The sequence below is a fragment of the Pempheris klunzingeri genome, chromosome 19 (genome assembly GCF_042242105.1).
Source record: "Pempheris klunzingeri isolate RE-2024b chromosome 19, fPemKlu1.hap1, whole genome shotgun sequence".
Taxonomy (NCBI): Eukaryota; Metazoa; Chordata; class Actinopteri; order Acropomatiformes; family Pempheridae; genus Pempheris; species Pempheris klunzingeri.
In genome coordinates this window covers 1002353-1027135 of record NC_092030.1, presented here as the reverse complement: position 1 = coordinate 1027135, position 24783 = coordinate 1002353, and the positions used below count along the sequence as shown (strand labels likewise).

The following is a 24783-nucleotide window of genomic DNA, read 5'->3' as shown; positions in this document are numbered from 1 at the left end:
TGTGTAGGTGTGTGTGTGTGTGTGTGTGTGTGCTGATGTAAAACAACAGCAGGAGCATGTACAGCGAAACAGAGAGGATGGAGGAGTACACAGAATTTAAGGCTTTAAACCCAAATATTTCTATGATTAAAGCTGCTATAGCGGTAAAATGTTCCAACTGGATATATTTCACACTGCAGAGAATGTGTTACTTTGCTCTCACGTGTATATTTTCATTAGTAATCTTAAAGAACCTATGAATGGGAGCACATGCTGCCTTTGCTAACGCTCTATTCAGACAATAAGACACCATCTTTAAAGCGGCCTCCTCTGATTTCAGCAGCGTTTCCCTCACAGTGAAGAACATCCTCTGTGGTGTGGATGACTAGCAGGACCAGCTGGGACAGCTGATAGATGCTCAGGGCTCGGCTGGAAACACAAACCTCACCCTTCACTGGAAGCTAAGAGGGGAGCCTGTGATTGGAGGAGCAAACTGGAAAGGTTGTTGTTTTTTTTTTTAAAAGACCTCATGACAAATATGTTAAGTATGGTATTTTAAAGCAGCGTCTGCTCTCAATAACAAACACCTCTGCCAAGCTTGGTCGCAGCACACACACCCTCCCACCCACAGAGTTACCCCCGGGGGCTGTCACCCTCCATCCATCCTCAACCATTAATGGCTAATTTGCTGTTTTTTTGGGTAAAAGGTCGTCACACTGATGGATGGAAGGTCTAAGGACGCATCAATACTCAGCATCAGACACACACACACACACATATATGGGATATATAGGACAGGCGTGTACCAGTTTTAACATATAGAGCAACCAATCAGATGCACACACTGAGACACACACACACACACACACACACACACACACACACACACAGTACCATTACCATCCATACTAGCACCATCTATCTTGACAGTGACAGGTGCAAAGGGAAACCCACAAACCCATAATGCATTTCTCCAGCAGTTAAACAGGAAGGGGACTAAAAGGGAGGAAGAAGCAGCTGAAGGACAGAGAGGCAAAATGAGAGGGGGGGGGTTGGTTGGGGGGGGGGGGTTCGTATCTGTATCTGTGAGTGATTTTGGGAGCAGGATATATGTCTTCTAAGTAACGGAGAGTGCAGAGGGTCACATCCTGTTTGTGATGCTACTTCTATCACAATTTAACTGTTTCACTTTAGCTGCAGCCTCGTTACCATGGATACACACACACACACACACATATGGTGACACAGCATCTAATTAATTAATCACTGACTGACAGCAGAGGATTAATCAGCTCTGCTGGCTGAACACAGCCAAGAAACAGGATGTAAATACAAACATTGACACTTCCAGACAAGCACGACTGCAGCTTTTGTTGTTTAATGTTTTAATTATTATACACAAATTTAATTAATTGGAAGTGTTCAGGGATTAGGCTCAACTGTAAGCTTTTAACAAAAATCAAATGGGATCAAATCAGGAGTCATTACCCTGACATCTCTCTGCATCCACTGTAAGCCGGGACATGACTCCTTCTCTTAGAGTCGAAGGTTGTGACGCAGTGAGTCCAAAATGTGCCGCATCCACTCAGCTTAGCCAGCCAACACACACATTTCCATAAATTCTACATAAAGACACTTTGATGCCCTTCAAATGCAAATAAAAAAACTTTTCTCATATACAGTATTTCTTTCTTATCTTGGTATTAGTCTGACTGAACCACAACAGGAAGGTGATTATTCTTCAGGAACAAACAGACACAGATACAAACAACGGCACGTCTGTGAGTCCATGATGAAAAGGCTCATTTTCCATGGAAGGTCACAGGAGGGAAGCGTGAACAAGTTTATCTGTAGCTCGGTCACTGTGACACCCTATTCCCTGCTGTGTCAGTACGCACGCACATAAATTTTGCCAAGTCACAGTACAAACAATGACCTATTGACTGGCCTTGGACGCATAAACACAGCACACACACGGGAAGAGACAACGATGATGATGATGATGATGATGATGATGCAGGTGAAGATGCAAGTGTAGAGGGCAGAGAGGAAGAGAGGGGAGAGGAGGAAACAATAAACAGTGAAAAGAGAGATGGAAAAGAAGGAAGAGGAAAAGCCAAAAAGTTATAGCAGGAGAAAGATGTGAGGAAACAGAGCCGGGGAGTGGGGGCTGAATATGATGAGATGGAAACGAGGAGGTTTGATCCCTTAGGTAGGACACGGATGCATATCAATCAGTTTTATCTCCCTATTACCAGCACGCTCACACACACACACAACCGTCCTCATCACCCCGGATCATGCAGACCGTCAGAAAGAAGCACGCCCTAGAGCTGCGCTGCCATTGGCCAGCAATGATGTCATCTCTTCCTGGAGGCTGAGCAGTGAGCTGAACAATTGGCTGGCTGAGGCAGACAGTAGGAGAGCGCCGCTGAGGTATCACTTCCATTCATACGGAGGCAGCAATGGAGTGAGTGCGTGTGAGTGTGAGTGTGTGTGTGTGTGTGTGTGTGTGTGTGTGTGTGCATGTGACCACTCCCCACTGAGGCATACAGGCAGAGCCATTAGGGCCGTGTCCATCACTCGGAGACACAGACTGTACCTGCTGGGATGCTCCCTAATGGACGTTTTCTCTGTCACACACACACACACACATTGGAATTTCGCTCAAATGCACACTATCAAATATGCAAGTAATCAAGCATACACACACACACACACACACACTCAGCTGATGGGGGTTGGGAAGGTTGAGATGGGTGTTGTGTCCCTGTTGTTACCGGGCTGTTGTCATGGTGATGCAGACGGAGCTTTTACTGCTAGCTGGGACTTTGTACACGCACACACACACATGCACAGTCTTCACTGATGCGTGCACGCTCACACCTTTTGAAAACAGCTTTGCCCTTGCAACTGCTTTCAAGCAACAGAATAAAATAGGAAACAGAAAAGGACTCGCTTTCAGAGTCTGGAAGTGTGTGTGTGTGTGTGTGTGTGTGTGTGTGTGAAGGTGTGAGCGTAAACACTCCCAGGAGAGACACTAGACACGTTCCTCTAAGAGATGCTCATGGGAAATTAGCCTGTGATAGCCTGTTACAAAGTGCTGCACATTCACTCTCCTCCCTCTCCTTCTCCCTCTCCTCCTTACATGCTTCACACTCCCCTCCCCCTCTTACCACCCACACCTCCCACGCCTCACCCAAACACCCCTTTTTTTAGAGTATGATGTCACCCGTGGCTTCATAGTTGCCTGTGTAGCTGCTGGGACTTCTTCCAAGACTTCACGTGTGAATACGAGATGCAAACCAACCCTCAGTGGCACTCAGACGCACCGTAGTTGTGACTTTACATGAGAAATCCAACACTCACGCTATAGATGGATACAAATTCAGATACCACGTACTGAGAGCAAGAGCACCAACCAAGATAATGCAATTTGAGATGTCCTGATACAGAGAATAATTGCCTTGCTGGCGGATGTTCTCTGCCTGTGCTGTGTCCATTACTCTCCCACATCTGGACACACTGACTTATTACGCACAGATATCTCCTGTTCCATCGAAACAGTCTCTCTTTTACCAAAAGCCAGGGATTATGTGTATGCATGACTTATATGTGTTCCAGCACACGATCTGAGTGCCCACGCTGCATGAATTCTATCTTATTAGCAGAAGTGTAATCTAATTTGAATTGAATCACATCCAACAAAGCTATCAAATTCCAGTCAATTAAATCTGTTTAATCTCTAATCAGTGTCTGTATCTGGTTCACATTAACACCCCAATCTGCTCCTTTAATAACTAAAAAATGTTATCAGTACCTTCAGCAAAATGGCACTCTATCTGCAAAGTCTTCTCCATCTCAGTGAGCAAGCACTTGTGTTTAACTTGTGCATCCGTAGTGGTGCTGAAAGAATTAGTGAAACACTGAACCGACAGAAAATGACAATTAAACTACTGTCAGATTAATTAAAACAACACAAAAACACGTGTTACAGCTCCAGTCTGCAGACTGTAAGCATGGACAGCACATACATGAGTATGTCTGTCTGTCTGTCTGTCTGTGTGTACATGTATAAGAGAGAGTGTGTATGTGTGTGTGTGTGTGTGTGTGTGTGTGTGTGTGTTCATTGCCATTCTCAGCTGCTCCCTGCAAATCACCCAGAGACACCCGAACAGCCCCAGGTCTTTTCTTAAAGGAAAATCATGCATTAAAAAGTCCACAGAGGTCTGGGCTCTTCTGTAACTCAAACACACGTCACCCAGTGGGATTTATTAGAAATTAGAACAGAGAGCAACGCTGGCATGCAGCGCTGGAAAAACACAACCTAAAGAAACGACCATCTCCTCGGCCAAACGGACACTGTTGGCATGATCAAACTGATGCTCTAAGCACTAAACTGTTCTCTACTGTTGTCCAAATACTTTGAAAATGTACAAAACTACATTTGTTTTTTTTAATTACAACTTCCTCTGAATCATTTGGCCAACAAGACTTTGTGTGACTAGAACAAATAATGTTCTTTATCCCGAGCTAGACGATCACTCTCGGTAACATCAGGGCCATCTCGGTGTCTGAGAAGGTGCCGCACCTCCAGATTGCATCCATTATGTATCGTTTCAAACCAGAAGACCTACTTTTTGGATCAGACGATGGGCATTCACAGCCTGAGAGCACCGCTCCCCGTGCCGGGGCGGCTATGTGTTTCATTTGGGAGAACTGAGCCTTTAAAGCTGCAGCCGGCTGGGATCTAATAGCCTCCACGTTCTCCGAGGTCAGGTAAGGTCAAAGATGAGGGGGGCAAACAATTGGCAGCCTCCTGCCCCAAATCCCCTCACTATGCCACAGTCCTGCTCAGCTGTGTCGCTCCCTGCATACGTGAGATGTGTGGATCCACAGGCATGTGTGATTTCTGCAGTGAGGGACTAGTGGAGAGACTTCAGAGGACTGACACACACACACACACACACACACACACACACACACACACACACACACACACACACACACACACACACACACACACACACACACACACACACACACACACACACACACACACACACACACACACACACACACACACAGTTCAGTGTCAGTTCTGAAGCTTTGCTTGTAAAACCAACACACACTTGACTTCATTCATCTTAAAACTCCATATTAGAATTTGTGAATGAAGCAGGAAGAGGAGACGTGAGAGAGCGAGATGAAACAAAAAAAAGGAGGAAAGGGGAGTATTATTCTTAATCTCGATCGATGGTGAGCAAAGTGGAAGCAATATATAAACCATGTTAATGGGCGAGGCAATAAACCCACGCTCAATGTGAAATTACACCTTCGCGTTATCAACAGCTCTCTCACAATTTGTGGTCATCAATAGATCGTTTCTCTCCGTTTAAAGGAGCCGCTCACTTTTCGGCGTTCACACGTCCACTCAAGTCCAGGAACAATCAGCCCTGTCAGGCGATGGCTGATATCATTTGGCACCTTCTACCTGACTCTCACGACACACAGATTCAAACAAATCTGCCAAATTAGATAATAAAAAAATCAGACTGAGTCAGCAGAACAACGGAGGATGAAGCAGAAGCAGACTGTGACTGCAGTGTTGCAGAGGCACAAATATTCACCAAAGCAATTACTTTAAGTCCTAAGATGTTGAGAGAGAAGAAGATGATGATAACACTGAGTTGAAGAGCATTTTCATCTGTAACCTGCAGGCAGGTATTCTTCAGAATAATCTCTCTCCTCCACCAGCTCCTGTTTAAAGACCACAGGTTTATGTTCTTATGTTATTCTGTTTTAAAGCTTTCCTCTATCACGCAGAGAGAGAGAGAGAGCAGATGATTACACGAAGCGCTGAGCTGGAAACCTCTGTAATCCTGGCCTGCAGCTAAAAGTCATGATACGAGGAGACCATTTGGTTTTTGCATTTTAACTTGTTTGAAAGGTGAGCACGCTATGCGCTGCAGCTTGCTGAAGCACAAGGTGCCTGAAGACACGTTTCCACCAGACGGCCTGACCATGACGTTTATTTAGATTACAGTATTTCTAACTTTCACTAATGCCGTCACCTGATTGTTCTTTGGTTTAACAACTGATCTCATTTAGAGCTGAGCTACAAACAACCCTGTAAACAAGTTAACATTATTTAATTCCATGAACCAGATGTCAACCCATCTGTTAATCCACATTTCTCTCCCTGTAGGAACCAAAGCACTCTTTCTACCTTTAAGCTGCCTAATAGTGACCTGCATCTGAAGGACCAGCTAACTCTCAGTGTCTTCTCCGACCCCCGAGGTCAAGATGGAGATTAAAAGAGAGCCTGAGCACAAAGCATCAGGAGGACAAAGCCCCGGTGAGGAGGGAGACAGCGGTGGACTCTTTAGTGTGCCGTTAAAGCCGACTCACTGCTTCCTGTAGCCGCTTCACATTAAACATAAGCACTCTGCTCGGCTTTTACTGTCAGGCAGCTGCTGAACCGGTCACAGCACGGTCGGTGCAGGTAGAGGATAGTTACTGCTGCTGTCATGTGAGATGTTTCATCTAAATGTGGACGTTTGTCTCCAGAAGTCGGCTGTTTATTGCAGTCTGGGCCTTCAGCGTCTCACACACATGATCAAAGGAGGCGAAGCTTTTTCTAGATGTTTCCGACCAACGGCGAACCACATTCCTCTAACACGTGAGATGGAGGATGTCCAGGACGGACGGAGATGCTCCACGAATGACTGTCGTCGCTGGAAATCAGCAGCACTTGTCATCTGATGAAACACGTCAGGCGGGTTCAGGCGGAGCACTGAAGTATGTGCTCGTATTAGCTGATTGGGATCAGCTGTTTCATTTGTGCTGCACAAGCAGCTGCTCAGCTGACTGGTAATTTCCAATCACAGTCAGGTTATTAACCAGGACATTTCTCACCATTACTCTGCCCATACCATACTGCCAAATCAGTTTTCTGCCTCCACCTGAACCTCCTCCTCCTCCTCCTCCTGTCGTATATTCATTGGTATCGTTGATTCAACGCAGACTGAATCCTCATGGGACTGTCTATTAAGGCGGTGTTATTACAATCCTCGCTGCTGCTCAGATTCTTTGCGGTCTCCTTCAAAGAGCAGAGACTTTTCCACCAAATCTAACCGTTTAATTTCTCGACTTTAGTGTCTTTGGCTGAAACCGTTTTCCTTTTACCGACAAGACACCTCTTGTACTCATGTGGATATTGACAGCTCTCCTTCAAAGAAAAGGCAGCAGCAGGATGTTATTAAGGCTGAAGCGGGCGGTCGGGTGTAAAAAGCCTCTGATTCTGACTGCGGTAACTGTGGGTCACATCCCCACAAACAGCAGAAATGTTTCTCACAAGTAACCAAACGGCCACCTCACAGACCAGCAGACTGTTTGAGGACACAGACGATCAGAAAAGGCTCATATGACAAACACATATTGGTTGTTTAGGTATTAGGACTCATTTTAATGTCACTTTAAGAGTTTCTGTAATTAAAGAATTTGGTTCCAAGCGTCGAACCAACTTGTATAAAGTAGTTAATCTGAAGAACTAATCACTAAAGGCCAACACCCAGACTATAACAGTTTAACATGTGCGCTGTACACCAGCAGCTTCTGATGACGTAACTTCTGATGACTTTTTAATTTGATTGGTTTGATGCAGACAGTACAAGCAAAAGACGAGCCGAGAGCAGAGAAACGTGAACGACACACACACACACACACACACACACACACACACACACGCACGCACACACACACACACAGGATTGTCCCTCATTACTGCCAAAAACATCACAGACATCTAATGAGGATATGGACTCAACAACAAGGCAATTTAAGCACAGATTCTCTCTCCCTCCCTCCCTCCCTCCCTCCCTCTCTCCCTCTCTCTCACACACACACACACACAAATGCACAGCTGCCCTTCACACTATGAGCCCGAGGGTGTGACAGGCAGGCACGCCAAAAGAGGATTTGTGGTGAAAAGCTTTTGGGAGGAGGGCGAGAGGGAGAGAGCGATAGGAGGAGTGGAGAAGAGGGGATTACATGGTGAATATTTCAATACTAAAACATACCAATTGGCTTGGGCTCCCTCTCCGGCTCGGACAGACACACACACACACACATAAAGGCATTAGCGGGGCCATATCTTCTACAGTGAGCTTAGCACAGACTAGACTGAGAGTGGGGTGATGGGTAAAGCTAATACAAAACCACTGGGCCCCCCGGGGGTCTGACTGACAAGCTGATTGCTGGTTAACCTGCTGTGACTGACTGAGAGGACCAAAACCATCCAAGCTCTTCCCATCAGTTCATCACAACGCGGAAGAAACTCTAAGAACATCGGACATCCCTGAAAGCAGATCCGGCGGTGTCAGCTTTCTGTTACTGTAAAACTAATAAGCTACGGGTGCGACAGGAAAAACAACATTTCAGTTCAATTTCTGTTATTAAACTGTGACCTGCTCTTGGGAGCAGAGACAGAGGGGACGTCAGTGCAATAAAGCCGGCCAATTTAATATGTATGATGTGTTTGCTTATCTCCTGCTGTGTGTAATAACTGCAGGTCTGAGATGGTCTGACTTGTATACATCACATCTCTGTATCAAGCACTCTGCGATACAAAAGCCCAAGTAGAAATCTGATTTCAGCCGTATACTTCACAACACCAGGCCCCTGGATTTCACTTGGATGGACATCTGGTGCATAATTAGAAGCTCATTTGCATTTATTCCCCATTTGTCTCCTCGTGTTCTAAAAAAAAACCGAGTCCTTCATTTACTGTAAACTAAGGTGATCAGGACGGTCGTGCAGCCAGAAGCACAACAACAACGTTTGGGTGCACGAGGACATGAGACCAAGGTGAAAATCTGTTCTGATTCACTGTGAAACTAATCTGAGTATGTGATCAAATCAAAGTAGTCATTAGGGGCTAACGGTGTTTGGGCTGACAGCTACCGTCCACATCTACAGTCGGAGGACAGAGGGGCCGGCTGCAGGCTGCCACATGCTGCTCAGGGAGGGGGGGGGGGCTCGGAGGAAAAATTAACTTCAAAATCAATTCAAGTGCAGAGGTTGACATACTTCTGTGTGTGTGTCTGCCCATGCATCTGTTTATGTATTTGTGTGTGTGTTTCTGGGGGCTCATGGGGGGTTGGGGGGCATTTACATTGTCCCAGTTACAGAGATGCACTGGAAGCTGTGGGTATAATGCAGACACAATGGTTAAGCTGCGTGTGTGTGTGTGTGTGTGTGTGTGTGTGTGTGTGTATGTGTGTGTGTGTCCATAGCTTGCATACTGCAGTCTAGACCAGGGGATCAAGTGTAATCTCTCTCTCTCCTGATACAGCTGATGAGAGGAAGTCTCACACCGCAGTCGCTGTATCGACATCATCATCATCATCATCATCATCATCATCTCTGCGTGTCACATGTGCAGCGACACGGTGTCATGAATTCATCCAGGAAACTGTTTGTGGATTTAAAACTTTCAAACTCTATTCCTGTGTTTATTTAGAGTTAAACAGTGTTTTTCCTGCTGTGGGTTCTGACCACCAAGGAATCATCAGAGGTGCACAAACAGGAGAGAAATGTGCCGTCATAACTCATGACTACTAATAACTTGTCTATTTTTGTTTTTGTGGGAAAAGTCCTTTAGTGGCACACCAGACGCTCCACCCTGGGTTTATCGGTATCTTCCACACATAGATGACGACTCATTAAGGATTAATGCTGAGCAGACAACCTGAAACAACACAGCTCGCTTCTGTTCGTCCTTCTGTAGAAACATGATTAAAAACTACCAATTAATTCTCATCAGACTGTATCAGCTGAGATGAGACGACAGCGGTGACTTTTACTGTCACCATGTGGAGGTGTTCAGCTGATAAGAGGAGCAGGATCAACCTCTCCGGGTCTCCTGAGTGTTCACGGCTTCACACACCAGCCCGGCAGAGAAAAGTGCTAGATCTTAACGAACGGCTGCATCAACATGCGCTCGACAAGTAATGATTTGAGCATCACTTCTGTGGGTAGCAGACTCTGTTTGGGTTACGTCACGCTCAGAGTTGTGCATGACAGGCTGTGTTTAATTAGAATGGATCTGGGAATCAATATTAGTCTACAGACAAAATCACACTGTAAACAAATCCAAGTTGCAGAGAATTAAGTCATTATTTCTTTTTACAATAGACAGGCTCCCACTTAACTCTAACCATTGAGCGACTGCTAATTAATTTACCCCCCACTCCCACACACACACACACACACACACACACACACACACTCACACCCTTACCACAGCCACCACTACACAGGAACCCCATGACAGATTCAATTAAAATAACTTCATTACTCTGCGCTTTGAAACACTTCAGTCCAAACAAAAACAGATGCCTCCAAAACCTAGAAAGCACAGAGCCAAGTCCCTCTCTCTCCACGTCACATTCGCTTTTAGAGAAACAAGACAACCAAAGTAATCCAGCATGAAAACTGTCTCAGCTAGCCGTCACACACGGACAGGGTAGGACACGCCGAACGGCTAACAGCAGGATTACTGCCACTTCAGCCACACACACAAACACAACTCTGCAGATCCCTGGTTAAAGGAAAGCCATAATTATAACAACACAGCCGGCGACAAACAACGTGGCAGAGAGAAGAGAAGAGAAGAGAAGAGAAGAGAAGAGAAGGGAAGGCTTGTCCAGCACAGTATCATAACAGTCACATCTTTTGGTTCTTCATGCTCTTCTGTTTCCTGTTATCTCATCTGTGAACCAATGTGCTGCATGTCTTTATGTCTTCTCTTCTTTTATTGCTGCTGTCATGTGAAACCCTTGCAGCTCCCACTCTGAAGCCAAAACTCTACGAGCTGAACCCTGCCACAAAAAAGACCTCCGACACCCCCTCAAACAATCCTGACTTTGTTGGTCAAGTTGATAATTTGAAAACACACACACACACACACACACACACACACAAAACATACTGTATGTGTCATGCTGTCCCAGGAATAAGGTCAGATATCAGGTTTCAAGCACGAAGCCAGAATTAGACCAAAGTAAAACCGATACTGTACCCGTCACACACTTTCTGTCCCTCTCATGCACAAACACACACTTATTGCCTTTCTCTTTTTCATACAAAACTCCCCAAACCCCTCTCCTCCCTCACCGCTTCCCTCTATCTTCCTCCACGCCGTGATTTCACACGTCCATCTGACACTGGAGTACAGTACAGCATCTATGATATCATCCGTCTGCCAGCTCGCAGGCAGGCAGGCTGACACTAGCGGCTGCCGGGACAGCAGAGGAGCCAACAGTGAGCACACCTCCCACCAACACACACAAGCACTAAACTACCAACACACACACACACACACACACACACACACACACACACACACACACACACACACACACACGTGCATTAACAAATGCGCCAAATGTAGGGAAAGTTGGACTCTATATGAAATCAGATCACACATATGGCTGATGATGACATATCATGTACTGGAAGCACTTTGTTACACAGCAGCAAGCTCAGGCTGTGTTTCTGTAACACAACACACACACACAGCAAACACACACACACACACACACACACACACACACACACACACACACACACACACACACACACTTGGCTGCTCACTCACCTGCACCTGCATGAAGGATCCCCGGTAGAAGCAGCAGGCTGCAGCCGACAGGGCACTCCACAGACTACACCTCTCCGTCATGGTGGGCACACACCTTCCTCTGCTACCTTTGCTCAAACCTTTCCCCTCGCTCCTTTCTCCTTTTCCTCTACTTCACCTCTCCTTCTTCTTCTCTACCCCGTCTCCTCTCCTCTCCTCTCCTCTTCTCTTCTCTTCTCTCTCTCTCTCTACCCCGCCCAGGGTGTCCGATCTAAACCCCAGCCCCTGGGCTAAGCCTGTCCCACCCCTGCCTGCCTGCCTGCCTGCCTGCCTGCCTGCCTGCCTGCCTCTCTGCCTGGCTAACAGCCCTTCAACATAGTCCCACCACTACAAAACCAGGCTACAAGCTAAGCAGCTAACACCACAGCTACAGCCTGCAAGCAGCTGCTGGTAACCACATCAGCTACGAGCTAGAAGCGAGCCGCTAACAGCTGGTCCTGATAACAGCTAGTGATATTCCAGCTCCTGACATCTCTGCTGCTGCTGCCCTGCACCGGCTTCTGTCGCTCCTGCTCTCGCTTCTCTGCCTCTCACTGCACTTGCTGCACTTCACGCGGCTGCTAGGGATTACCTCATTGCTTGCTGATGAAAGGAGTGTGGGTGGGGGGAGGGCGGACCAGTGGGAGAGAGGGTGGGTGGGAGGGAGGGATGGATGGAGGGAGGGAGGGAGGGAGGGAGGGAGGGAGGGAGGTGGGAGAGGGGGGGGTTGAATGCTAGCAGACACAAGCAGAGAGAAGTGCTGTCGAATTGCAGGCAAAGACCCCACCCACCCTCCCGACGACCCCCGCTTCAGTGCTGAGACAATGCTGACACGGGGTGTGGGGTGGAGGGGGAGGGGGAGGGTGGTGATGGAGCCAGTAAAACAAGGAGAAAGTGAGAAAGATGGGAGGAGGGAGAGAGATGAAGATAATTAAAAGATGAGCTGATGAACGAAGAAGATGCGGATAGAAGGAGAGAAAGGGGGAAGAGTGCAGCCCCCCAGAGGAATTTAACCTCTCTTTTGCCACGAAAGGAACCCACACACACACACACACACCCCTCCACCAAACACACACACACACACACACACACACACACTTGAATGCAAATGTGCACCTTTTATTCCACCTACACATCAATACACATGTCACAGTACATCACTAGAATTAGCAGGAGCTACGGAGCTTTTTGGTTCCTGTGGTGAAATAATGTTGATGGAAATGTTGTCCTCTGTGTGTGTGTGTGTGTGTGTGTGTGTGTATGTGTCTGTGTGTGTGTGTGTGTGTGTGTGTGTGTGTGTGTGTGTGTAGCAGAACATAATGATGTGTCTCTAAAAAGCCATACAGACTGCAGCTAGACAGCTCATTACAGGCTGAAACACACAGGCAGGTGTTTCAAGGATAACACAGTGTGATTTTCACCACACCATTTCGCACACACACACACACACACACACACACACACACGCACACATGGGCACACATACCGGCAGGGAGAAGTCAGGAGGGGTGGGGCTCTGTCTCTAGAGGCCTGTGTGAGTGACATCATTGAGGACGCTTCGCCATGGCAACACTGCGAGAGCCTTGACAGCATCCAAAATTCTGACACTGCACTTCGTTGGGTCTGCACCACTGCAGGGACGCATGAGGTAAGAGACGCAGCCAGAGGAGGAGAGAGAGAGATGTGCAACATATCTGGCTGCAGAAACACTGCATGCACCTTCTTACTTTGTCTCTGAGGTCATCTCAGTGCCGCTCACACACACAAACACAGCATCAGATGATGCCAGTAATCGCTCTGCTAATCTGCCTCTTGAATGCATGCTAGTGGGTCACAGGCAGAGAGAAAAGGCTGGTAGATAAGGAGCTACAAGACACAGGATGGACTCATTAACTGCAGCATCTCCTCTTAATGTAATCTCAAACCATCCAGCGCTGGATTAGACAGATTACACAGTGGGAACACAAATAATCTCATAAGAGGGGCCCTGTCCTTTCCTTCCCTCAATCCTCGGTGTAATACCATGCCAAAACAATCCCAACATACAGCATGTTACATCTGGCTGCTGCGTCACACACACACACACACACACACACACACACACACACACACACACACACCCCAAAATGCATGCAGTGGGAAAAACACATGTGACCATATGATGGATGCAGAGTTTAAAACATGTACGGCCTGCTATAGCTAGCAGCTTAGCATTTACATTGGCAATGCTAGGGCCAAAAAATGCCCCCTCAGACAGTTTATAATGGAAATGCACTGCAGCGTAATGTGCATTAGCTAAAAGCCAGCCCACAAAATGATGTGTTTTAAAACATATACTTATTGTCTTACACCTCCTGATCCCTTTGAACAAGCAGTTTGATTTGCACCAATGAAAAGATCCTGCTGAGAGGAGCACATCCTCTCATCGCTGCGAAGCAAAAACAATCAGAAAGCTCTGGTTCTTGTTTCCACGTGTCGCTCTGCATCCTCACATGAATTAAGTTATGTCAAACGGATATCAAAAGCTGCCGTGGGGAGCTGTGACATTAAAGCAAAGCAACAGATTCTCTCCATCTGAGGCACACTATGTTCTCTGAAATGATCTGATACAGAGGAAAACATAGTGTGCTCTGCACCATGATATAATACTCCAGGGCAGACAGCATGGTGCATCAACTACTTACTAACTTTTCTCCTTCAACTGAGAAGAAGGCTGACAATTATATCAACAATATCAATATCAAGACTCAGACCTACAAATAGTCAAATCACAATGTTCATTTGAGGGAATCCAACATGATTTAACTGAGAATTCAGGAGCTAAAACAACCGATGACAATCATCCAGTGGTGCAACCAACCAACCAACCAACCAACCAACCGACCGACCAAACAACCGACCGAGCTCAGTCCACAGATCCTCATGTGGTCACACTGTAACTCATCCTGATGTGAGGAAGGAAGTGAAGATCATGCACTAATGCATTAAAACCTTCATTACGGAGATGAATGGGACGTTTTATCCTAATATAGAGGAGGACACATCATCAAGCCCCAACCTTCACTGCTCCTCATCACTTCTGATGCTTTCATGTAATGGACTGAACTCTCCACAGGCACAGGTTGAAAGAAAGACGGCAGCACCGCCGTCCCGTCCTGAGGGACGACTAAAGAGTCTCATTTTCCTTTAGTGTCTCGTACACTTCATTACCCTGAACCCTCTCTCTTGTTCCTTTTCTTCCCTCGTCTCTTCCTTACTTTATTTCCACTGTTACTTCCCTTGATATTTTTTAAATCTATCTTCCTTTTATTCTCGGCATTCATTCAAGCGTCTCTGTGAACTCAGGCACTCGTTCTTCCATCTTCTTCACACTTTACCTGCCTCTTTTTCTGTCCCTCTGATTGTTATCCATTAACTGAGCCCACGCTTTCTCTTTTCAGCATTCCTGTATCCCTCAGCTCTCTCTCTCTCTGTCTCTGTCTCTCAGTGGCCTGTTCAATCCATCCTCCCACCAACCCTTCTTATCACCGTGCCCCTCCCCTCATCTCTCCCTCCTCCTTATCCCGACCTCTCATCACTAGCCTAACCTCCTGCTTCCAGCCTCCTCCTCTCTCTGATCCCTGTCTTTCCCTCCCTTCACTCCTCCGTCCTTTCCTCCTCCTCCTCCTCCTCCTCCTCCTCCAGGGTCCTCCCTCCACCTTCCCCTCCTTCCAGTCCTCTATCTCTACATCTCCTCCCCTGCTTGGAGGCGGTCTTCAGTTAAATATTAATTAGTGAGCCCCATCCCGCAGGCTGATAGGGAGCACAATGGAGAATCCCTGCATGTGCCTGCAAGCAGTGCACTAATGAAAGGAGTGTGTGAGAGAGAGAGACACACACTAAGATAGAAAGAGGGAATGTAGACACTGAGAGTGTGTGTGTGTGTGTGTGTGTGTGTGTGTGTGTGTGTGTGAGATGAAAAGAGACACAGAGGACAGATCTAGATTATATGTGCACACACGTCTTTATGTGTGCACACGTGTGCGTCTAAAAACAAAGGCGCCCCTGGGGGTTAGGAGGGTACAGCTAATGATCTGTGTGTGTGTGCCTGATTATCATCTTGTGTTTTCACAGGCTGGACCCTATTCACCGAGCGGTTAATCCATATCGAACCAGCAGATATGGGTTTCAAACGGGCTTTGAAACATCAGTCTGCAGTAATGAAGCAGCGACAGAAAGAGGCCCGCTGAAAACGCTGTGACTGTCCGCACAGACGTGCTGAAAAATATTCATTTAGGTGTGAAATCGCACGATTAAAAATCAGCTGTCCTTCTTTAATCGTATTAAAATGACTTAACCTTTCACAAATGTGTTGCTGTAGCAACTAGACACATCCTTAGCGCGAGCAAAGCAGTGTGTAAAGCTGTCTTAGAGAGATCAATGTGTCATTATTCTCTACCTCGTGCACTTCTTAAAGGCCTGAGCAGGGTGACCTTGAAGAGGGTGGACAAAATAGCAGAAACACCTGAGAGGATGACATCAGAGCTCTTTTCGGAGACTCTGTGTGTTGATTCAACTCTGAGCTGCTGTAGTTTTCCTGTATTTCTCATTTGGTATTTGGATTTTTCTCTTTTTTATTATCATTACATATTTCTTCAGTGGTGTATGACTTTGGCAGCGACCACCGTCCAGTAAATCATCGTTACAAAGGCAGCTAAACAATGAGTCATTCTAATTTGAAAACCAATTTACAAAGTGTGCTTGACGATTGTCAGCATTTCTAGCCGCTCTAGGAACGATGGTGGGTCGGTCCACCTGTTTGGTTCCCAAGAACATTTCATCATTTAGATAGATGTGGTAAATGAGAGGCAGATAACCATGATGCCCAGAGGATGAACCCTCTGAGTCTTCCTCTAGTGCAGCAGAGTTACAGTGTTTTGTCTTCTCCTCTGGGCCGCTGTGAGGTTTTCTTGCACGCTAAACTAAGAGGGCAAACATTGCCTGCTAGCTTTGTCATTATTAGCTTAAAATTACTGGTGAATCAGCTGCAAACACTGAAATAGTGTGTGTGCAGCTCATCTACAGCCAATCAGTGCAGAACTCAAACTGCTATTTACTGCGGGCAATTGTAGTTTATTGCATTTTAAGGCGTCTCTGTTATTTCGTCCTGAGAGTCAAACCAAAGTCAAATCCTACAGATGACGATGTGCCATAAAAATATGTTGTGCATATCTCAGCCGCTTTTTCGTGACCTAAATAAACTGATTTATGCAAAAATCCAAGATGTGGATTCAGTGAACACGGTGTGTGTTCTGTGTGTGTGTGTGTTCTGTGTGTGTGTGTGTGTGTGTGTGTGTTCTGTGCATGTGTGTGTGTGTGTGTGTGTGTGTGTGCGCACGGTGGAGGAACAGTAACTGAAGACTTTCCAGGGGTGTGTTACCGAGTGCCAGCCCTGACAGTTTACACCCCCTCTTATTTACTGAGGCGCCACATTAATTCAATCTACTGTAATAGTCTCACACACACAAGCATGCATGCACCCACAGGGCACTGCCTTAATTTAATCACACAGACACACAGATTTTGGAAATTCAAACCATTCACATAATCAAACATGCAGTAAAGCAAAGACACACAGCTGAGCCCTTTCACACACACACACACACACACACACATTTTAATACTCTTGTGTGTGGGTCTAGTGCCAGACACATGTTAATAAACCTCCTACAAACCGACCCCCCCTGCCCCTCCCATCAAAATGGCAGCAAACCTACAAAGAGCACAGGAGACGGAGCAGGGCTGCAGGGCTGCAGGGCTGCAGGGCTGCAGGGCTGCAGGGCTGCACCACGTTGTGCACACTGTCTGAACACAAGCTCACACCACTTTAAAGCTGCTATTTACATCTTTCACGTAAAGTCACAAGAGCAAAACCAGCAGACGTTGATTGACCGGCCGTGCGTCCGCATGAAAAATTAACCATGATGGATATTTCATGATGAAGCCTAAAAGATGAATAACTTCCCCTGAACACTTTGGAGCTTTTCTTACTTTCCTCTGAGCGTGTTCAGATCAGATGGGTTTGTCTTTCTCATTGTCTCACACTGGCTCATTGTCAATTTGTGTGATGATGCTGTGTGTGTGTGTGTGTGTGTGTGTGTGTGTGTGTGAGTAAATAAGTGTGCACAAACTGGGGTTATAACAGGGAACACTGAGGACAACTCCTGATTTAAACATCAGCTGTCATAAATGTTTCAGAGGAGTGGAGGGAGACGGAGGGATTGCTGGCAGCTTTCAGGGGGTGGGAGGGCGGTGGTTGGCGATGTGGGAGGGGGGCTGTTGTGGCGTGTGACAGCAAGAAAATGAAAGGGGGAACAAATTTGGGTGATAAAACAGCTTGGTTATAGTAGCTGAGCTGAGTTTACGACAGAACAGAGATCCTGCTTCTCCCTCTGCATTCAAAGTGTGAATGATGTGGCTGTCATGTGTTCATCCAGTATTACATGTGAAATATTACAGAAAGCTAAAAGCACTCCGTCACACACACGTCAGGCTTATTTAATATTGAAGAAAACTTCAAAGCTTATAAGAAGTTAGCCGACATGTCGTGTCAGCATGAGAGCAGCGTTAATGGTATTAAGGAGCAGCTACAGGGGCGTCCCAGTGGCCTCAAGTGTTAGTCAGCCCCCCCCCTTTTATCTACTATGCAAACTGATGACGGGACGTGTCAGGATCTGGGTGGCTCACCACAACGCTAAAGAGCTCAATTAAATGTATGTAAATGGTTGCTGATGCCATTTCCATCACTTCTGTTTGTAGACACGACAGAAACACCAGCAGATCGTCTCAAATCTGAGAAAATGAAGCTAAAATGCTGATTTTCCGACTGTTAGCACTCTGATTGTGTCTGTGAGTGCAATCTAAATTTATTCACTCAAAAAATAATCAACGGGGCCTCAAAGCCGACTGAAGATGTTTCAGACGTGTTCTGTTTACATGCTGTCGTTCTGCCTCCAATATTAAATCCTATCAGGGAGGCGGGGGGGTGGGATTTAACTGCAGTCAATTTGTTGTGGTCGGAGGAAGTTGGATGTATTTGTTTTACAAAAGGCGCACAGGTCAGGGTCATAGGAGAAGGCTTTTACCACTGCGCCGCTGATGTAAAATCAATAAAAAGACTCATCCCAGGAGCTCAACTGTTCACTTCAGTCTCTCCTTCCCTCTTTCTCCTCCTTCCTCTGTGAGCTTCTCTCACTTCCCACTTTTGCTCTCAGTTTAAAGAACAATATCTGTACTAATGTGTGTTTGTGGTATAAAGGAGGCATGAATGGCTGTTATCTCTCTCCAAGGTCACCAAACAGCTCCACACGCTCTCTCTCGGGGGCTCACGGCTCCGGTGTGTGGCCCCCCCCTACTGGCTGCAGCACACACTGCGTGCCGGCTGCACGGTGCTGACATTAGCACTGCCTCGCTCCAAATTCAATTAGCTAAATGGCAGACTGAATTAGGCTAAATGCAGAGTGAGCCTGCTGAAATGAGCATAACTGTTGAAGACTTGGGGGGCTAATAATCAGCCACAATTACATCTGAGCGCTCACAATAAAAAAATCTAATTCAATAATATGGCAGAGAGGAGGAAACGCTACAACTCCTGTCTGCTGGCACCTCAGCCACTACATCTGTGTGCATGTGTGTGAAAAAGACGGATTCAAGCTGCAAAGTTGCCGTTTTTGTCTGATTGCGATCAGTTCCTGTTGCTACCATTATCTTCAAACAGCCTAATGGTGCTGCAGAGGTTTAATCACGCTCCAGCACTCTGGGCGCACTGACATTTTGCTTAAGCAGAAGAAACAAAAATGCTGGTTTTAAAATCTCCCCGAATAAAAGTGAAATACTGTTTCATCATTTTTATGTTTCTGAAAGGACGACATTGTTGGATCTGATTAACTTCCAGCTTTTGGACGTGTAGAAAATAACCGTGTCTGTCAGAAAGAAGCAGTAACAGTCAGCCATAATCATGCAGGCCAACACACACATACACAAGAGCAGTGTTTCTCAGTGCTGGTCCTGGGGGGGGCTCCTGCTCCAACACACCTGATTCAGATGATCAGCTCACCGTTGAGCTCTACAGAAGTCTGAAACCATCAATTCATTTAAATCAGGTGTGTTGGAGCAAGAAAACATCTGAAACATGGGGGCGGGCGAGCAGGAGGCCCCCCAAGAGCACATTAATCTGAACAATCATATTCAGGACGTAGACACAGACAGAGGAGGACAGGATGTAGACGCACACCTGGACGGAGCAGACTTACCTGGACGTACTCCGCCTGGCTCTCTGCTGGCTCCATGTGGCTGCAGAAGGAAAAGGAGAAAAGAGGAAAAACAGAGATGAAAGAGGCAAACTGTTGGGCGATGTAAGAGCAGGGAGGGGGCCGTAACCCTCTGTGTTTGCTTGCACTTTTCATGTTTGATCTGGTCTTGTAACAGGTGCACTGCGTGTAACCGCAGACAAAAAACACGCCTGTATTCCCATGACCCGCTTCTGCAGCGGCCCCTCCACTGAGGAAAACATCGATGCAGCCCAGCTTCTTGGAAAATGGCCAGATAAGAAGCCCCACTGAGCATCTAAGGTTGCACAATATGGAGCTGGCCTCTCAAATCTCTGGGGCACCATAACTCACACTTTTACACTCCTGATGGTTCCGGATCAAGTGTCAAAAACCCCCCTGCGCCGCAGCCTCTGGAGCCGCACTGTGGGCCCTGCTCTGCAGCTTTGAGATACTGAGCGAGCGCCAGCTAAAGGGGCAATTACACTCCCGACAAGTTTTAAGATCAATCAGCACAGCTCCCAATTGCATGATGGGTCTCCCAGGGCCCAGAGCAAAGGCGTGTACCACATGACCACAGAGAGGAAGGATCAAAGGGCCCCATCGTGGCAGCGGGCTCGGGAATGTTAATAGGTCCCACGGCAGAGGAGCTCTGCATTCCCTTCCCAAGCTGCATGTGGTGGAGAATGGTTGTACCAGTGTAAAACATGTGCCATCACCATACGCACTGATATCATCAGCGTTTATCGAGGAAGGACTGTGACTGAGGTGGAGAATTAAAAAATACACCAATCATACATGAAAACATCAGACGTGAAGACACGACAGAGGAGCTGAGGTCGACGTCAGGCCGATCAGTTATGGTCAAACCCTCATCGACACGCCTTGTGCTTCTGCTCTGGAAGTCAGATTTGGATAAATGAGAACAATAATGAATATTTCAGATGCAAAAACAATCCTTGCACTTTGATTCCCGCAGTGAGACAATTTTTATTTCATTTCTAAATAATTCAAATTCCAACAAATAAAAGCTTGGAAGTCAGGCCAAGCTGCCTGAAGCACGAGTCTCATTGAACCTGACAATAAAGAGCAGGACTGAAGAGAGACACCAGCAGAGTCACATGACTGAGAGAAACATCAAATGGACACATCTGAGACGCTGAAGCCAGCAAATGGTTTTTTTTAAATCCAACTGAAATGGTGAATCAGAACCAAAATAGCCAACCCCCCCCCCAGACCAGCAGACAGGCAGACAGACAGGCAGGACTGAGTACAGCAGGGGTTCCCACGGTCCCTGAGCTGAACTAATGGGCTGATGCTGCAGCCTGAGCACATCCCACTGAAACACGATCCAAGCTCTGTGCTGTCATTCATGGAGTCCTGGAGGCACCGAGACTTTGGCATGTCATGGGAAAGAAAGGAGAACATGTAGTCTGAGAGGAGGAGGAGGAGGAGGAGGAGGAGGAAGTAGCTCTAAGGAGTTACTCCATATTATTTCCCCTCAGACTTTGTGAATAAAAGTCGTCATAAATTATGTGAAACGTCACAAACAGCTGCTCCCCGTTGAGCCACGTCACCTCAAGCTTCCAGCTGATCAGTGAGAGGAATCGATTTTACCTGCTGCCTGAACGGAGACCTGATGAGTCCTGTTATCTCCCCCCCCCGCAGCAAAGTCTGCACAAACTGAAGTGAGAGCAGCTCCTCCGCCCCTGCAGGTGTGTGCGCCCCCCAGCGGCCGCACAGAGCGCAGCCGGACTCACCTGGTGTCAGGCTGTGGGGGCCAAACTGCCCCCCAGCGTTTATTCACTGTGTGCTATAAGAACACAGGCTGTCTGAAGGGATGCAGACTGAGCAAAGGTGGAGGAACTTAAGGATCCTGCACACAAGTAAAGACGCTCAGTGAAAATAATTCAGAGCTCTACGTCAGTAAAGTTTACCTGAAGTATCAAAGAAGGGGTTTCTGTTTCTGCATGACGATCACATATGATCATATGTGATCACATATGATCAGAAATGTCAGTATTAGACGTACACGTAGTTTAAAACAGGCTACTTTACTACAGTTTGGTGCTTTAAACTCTCACTAGATAAATCTGAGGGGGGGCAGGAAAAGGAAAATATTTGTCATTTTTGATGTTTCACTTCCCTCTTTTGTAAAATATTGAAAAATAAAGAGAGAAACCACGACTTAGTGGAACTGCTGACAAGTCACAGGAACTTTAGGTTTTTAAATGTAAACTTTTACATTGTAAACATCAAAGAATCATAAAATGGAGAAAGTCCATTAAAAAGATGCCTTAATACCTTAAAACTGTGAAATAGTGCTGAAATACAGCTCTGACTGTGACACAGGAGGCTCAAACTCCTCCAGGCCTGACCCTCTCCCTCCTCCCCAGGCACCAACCTTTACACCTTACATGAGGGGAGAAGAAAGTAACAGAAGAAAAACACTTTGAAGAAATAAAATCACCTGTAAATGCTGTCAGAGTCCTGGTTTCCTCTGAGCGCTCCTGCCGTCAGCTCTCTGCTCTCCGCCTCCTGCTTCGGCTCGGACTCCAGCCCATCCTCCTCCTCGTGGCTCTGGTCTCTGCCCCGGCTCGCAGCAGGCGAGGAGCTCTGCTCGAGGGTCTCTGGTTGGAGTGGAGCGCTCGAGCCACCAGATGGAGACACATCCTCACAGACGGCCCTCGATCCACAGAAGGCGTCTGAGACGGTTCCTTCTGTGGGGTCAGACTGGGTCTGTGGACCAGAGCTGAGCCCAGAGTCAGGTGCACCCCCCCTCTGCTTGAAGGATAAGGAGGCTGTGACCTTCAGGAGCCTGCGCTCTTGGTCCTTTGCAGGCCGCTGGCTTTGACTTCTGCTTATGCCGCTCTTGTCTTTACTCTTCTTACTGCTGGTGGAGCCTCCTTGAGGAGAGGGGGCATCAAAAATAAATATGATGGGGGGGCAGAGGAAGAAGAGCAAACAAAGGTCATAGTTCTAATAGCTGGTGCTGCTTTACCTGCAGCGCTCTTGTCTCTCCTCTTCATCAGCAGCCGTGGCAGCGTGCCCATGTGCGTATAGCTCTCACTGGAGCGGACGTAGCTGGCGGTGCGAGGACGAATGGCCTCCATGTCGTCCACCGTCGTCTCAGCAACTGCAGCCAGGGTCGCCGTGGTGACCGTACCACAGAGGGTGTCATCTCCAGGCACAGACCCCCCCACGGCTCCGGACCTGGACGGAGAGGACTCGGAGTCGGATTTGTCAGCAGAGCGGCGGAAAGAAAGGTTGGTGAGGCTGCTAAACCACTTGAAACCTGGAGAGGAGAAGAAAAGAAGGAGAAATGCTGGTGAGATGGCAGCGACACTCCGCCAATGGTGGTGAGATGTAACTCTAGTCCTTTGTTAGTGGACAGACTCAAGTGATTTGGTCAGGAAGGAAACTAAAGGTGTGATGAAGGACATCTGGGTTGTAAAGGCGGACAGAAGAGAGCAAAAGTGTCTTTTAGCTCAAAAGTAGTAGAGTAGAGTGAATATCAGACTTATATTCATCAGTTGGACAGAAACAAGACTCCTGATGAATACTGATGCTGCTAGAGCTGTAAAAAGAGATGTTGGTTTACCAAACCATTTGTAAAAGCTACGTTCATGTCAGATGTTGTATCTTCAGGTGGCAAAAAATCCACCAGTGCAGCTTTAAAAAGTCATGTCCCTGTTGTTCTGCCCTCCTGCAGAGTCGATGTTCATATCGTATCGCCCTGCACACGAGCTGTGGAGGCCGTACATGTGGAGCTATGAGTGAAACATGCTGCAGAGGTGTGAGGGTGTGTGTGTGTGTTTGTGTTGGTGCTAGTGAGTATGCATGTCTGTTGCACCTGCTGATATAAAACACACAGTGTGTCCTAGATTTAGAGTCATATAGTTCAGATCTCTGAGGTTGGAAGATCAGCCTCCTCCGTTAGAGCAACAAACTTCTGGGGCTCAGCAACAAGTGACATGAGAGAGTCAAGCCAGTCCTCTGCCATCAGGCTTCAACACAAACACCTGATGTTTCTTAATCCTTTTGTTGCATTTATTGTTGTTATATAGTGAATACATCCTGTCACTGTAATGTACAAACACATATTTTTATTCAGAATAAGCTCATTTTAATGTGCAGTCCCTTTTATATTCCCTGTGTGCACTCTTGTACATATTGTTAATATCTCTTCTTGTTTATATCACTGCCTACTACTTTATCTATCATGTATTGTTCTATTGAATGTTCCCCTTCTCTATAAATAAACTAACCACTGGGTCCCGTCACTCAGCTCAGAACACAGCAGGTCTTTAAAAACAAACTATTGCTGTTTCTGCACACCATCTTCCTCAGTGTCACCAAAATGATGTCGGCCATGGTTAACATAACTACTCACACCCTGGATGAACACATGCAAACACTCATGAACAAACTGCAGCTGTTCTACACACACACACACACACACACACACACACACACACACACAGTACTCACTCAGTTTCCGTAGGCTCATGTTGTGGCTGCAGGGTGACGATAATACCAGCTGCAGGTGGATGGCAAGTGGTTCATCTGGGAGAAGCAGGAAAGCAGAGGCAGCTTGTTGTTGAGAAGAAGACACCTCGAACCACAGTTCCTCTCTGCGGGTGAGACGCTGCTCACAGCTTGTGAGTGTGAGGGAGGCAGCGGCGACAGGGGCAGGGCAGAGCGGGACACTTCCTGTGCTGAGAGCTGCGACGACCAATGGTGAGAGGAAATGAAAAGATGAGATGACAAGGCTTAAGAGGGTGAGATAACACATGTGCACATAAGAAACGTATGTGT

At 46.9% G+C, this 24783-nt stretch overlaps 1 protein-coding gene across 2 annotated transcripts in view; it reads right to left on the bottom strand.

Moving 5' to 3' along the window:
• The window catches only part of sh2d3ca (SH2 domain containing 3Ca), a 46665-nt gene extending 22092 nt beyond the window's left edge, over positions 1 to 24573 (bottom strand). The window contains exons 1-4 of one of the 2 annotated variants that reach the window (XM_070850849.1): positions 24457 to 24573; positions 22967 to 23260; positions 22436 to 22871; positions 19951 to 19990 (exon numbers count right to left, since the gene is read on the bottom strand). In XM_070850849.1, coding sequence (XP_070706950.1) covers positions 19951 to 19990; positions 22436 to 22871; positions 22967 to 23260; positions 24457 to 24475 — 789 coding nt within the window. In that variant the 5' untranslated portion in view covers positions 24476 to 24573. Of the gene's footprint in view, positions 1 to 19950; positions 19991 to 22435; positions 22872 to 22966; positions 23261 to 24456 lie in introns of those variants that run through there. The other variant, XM_070850850.1, reaches the window with a different exon arrangement.
• Between the last annotated feature and the right edge of the window lie 210 nt (positions 24574 to 24783).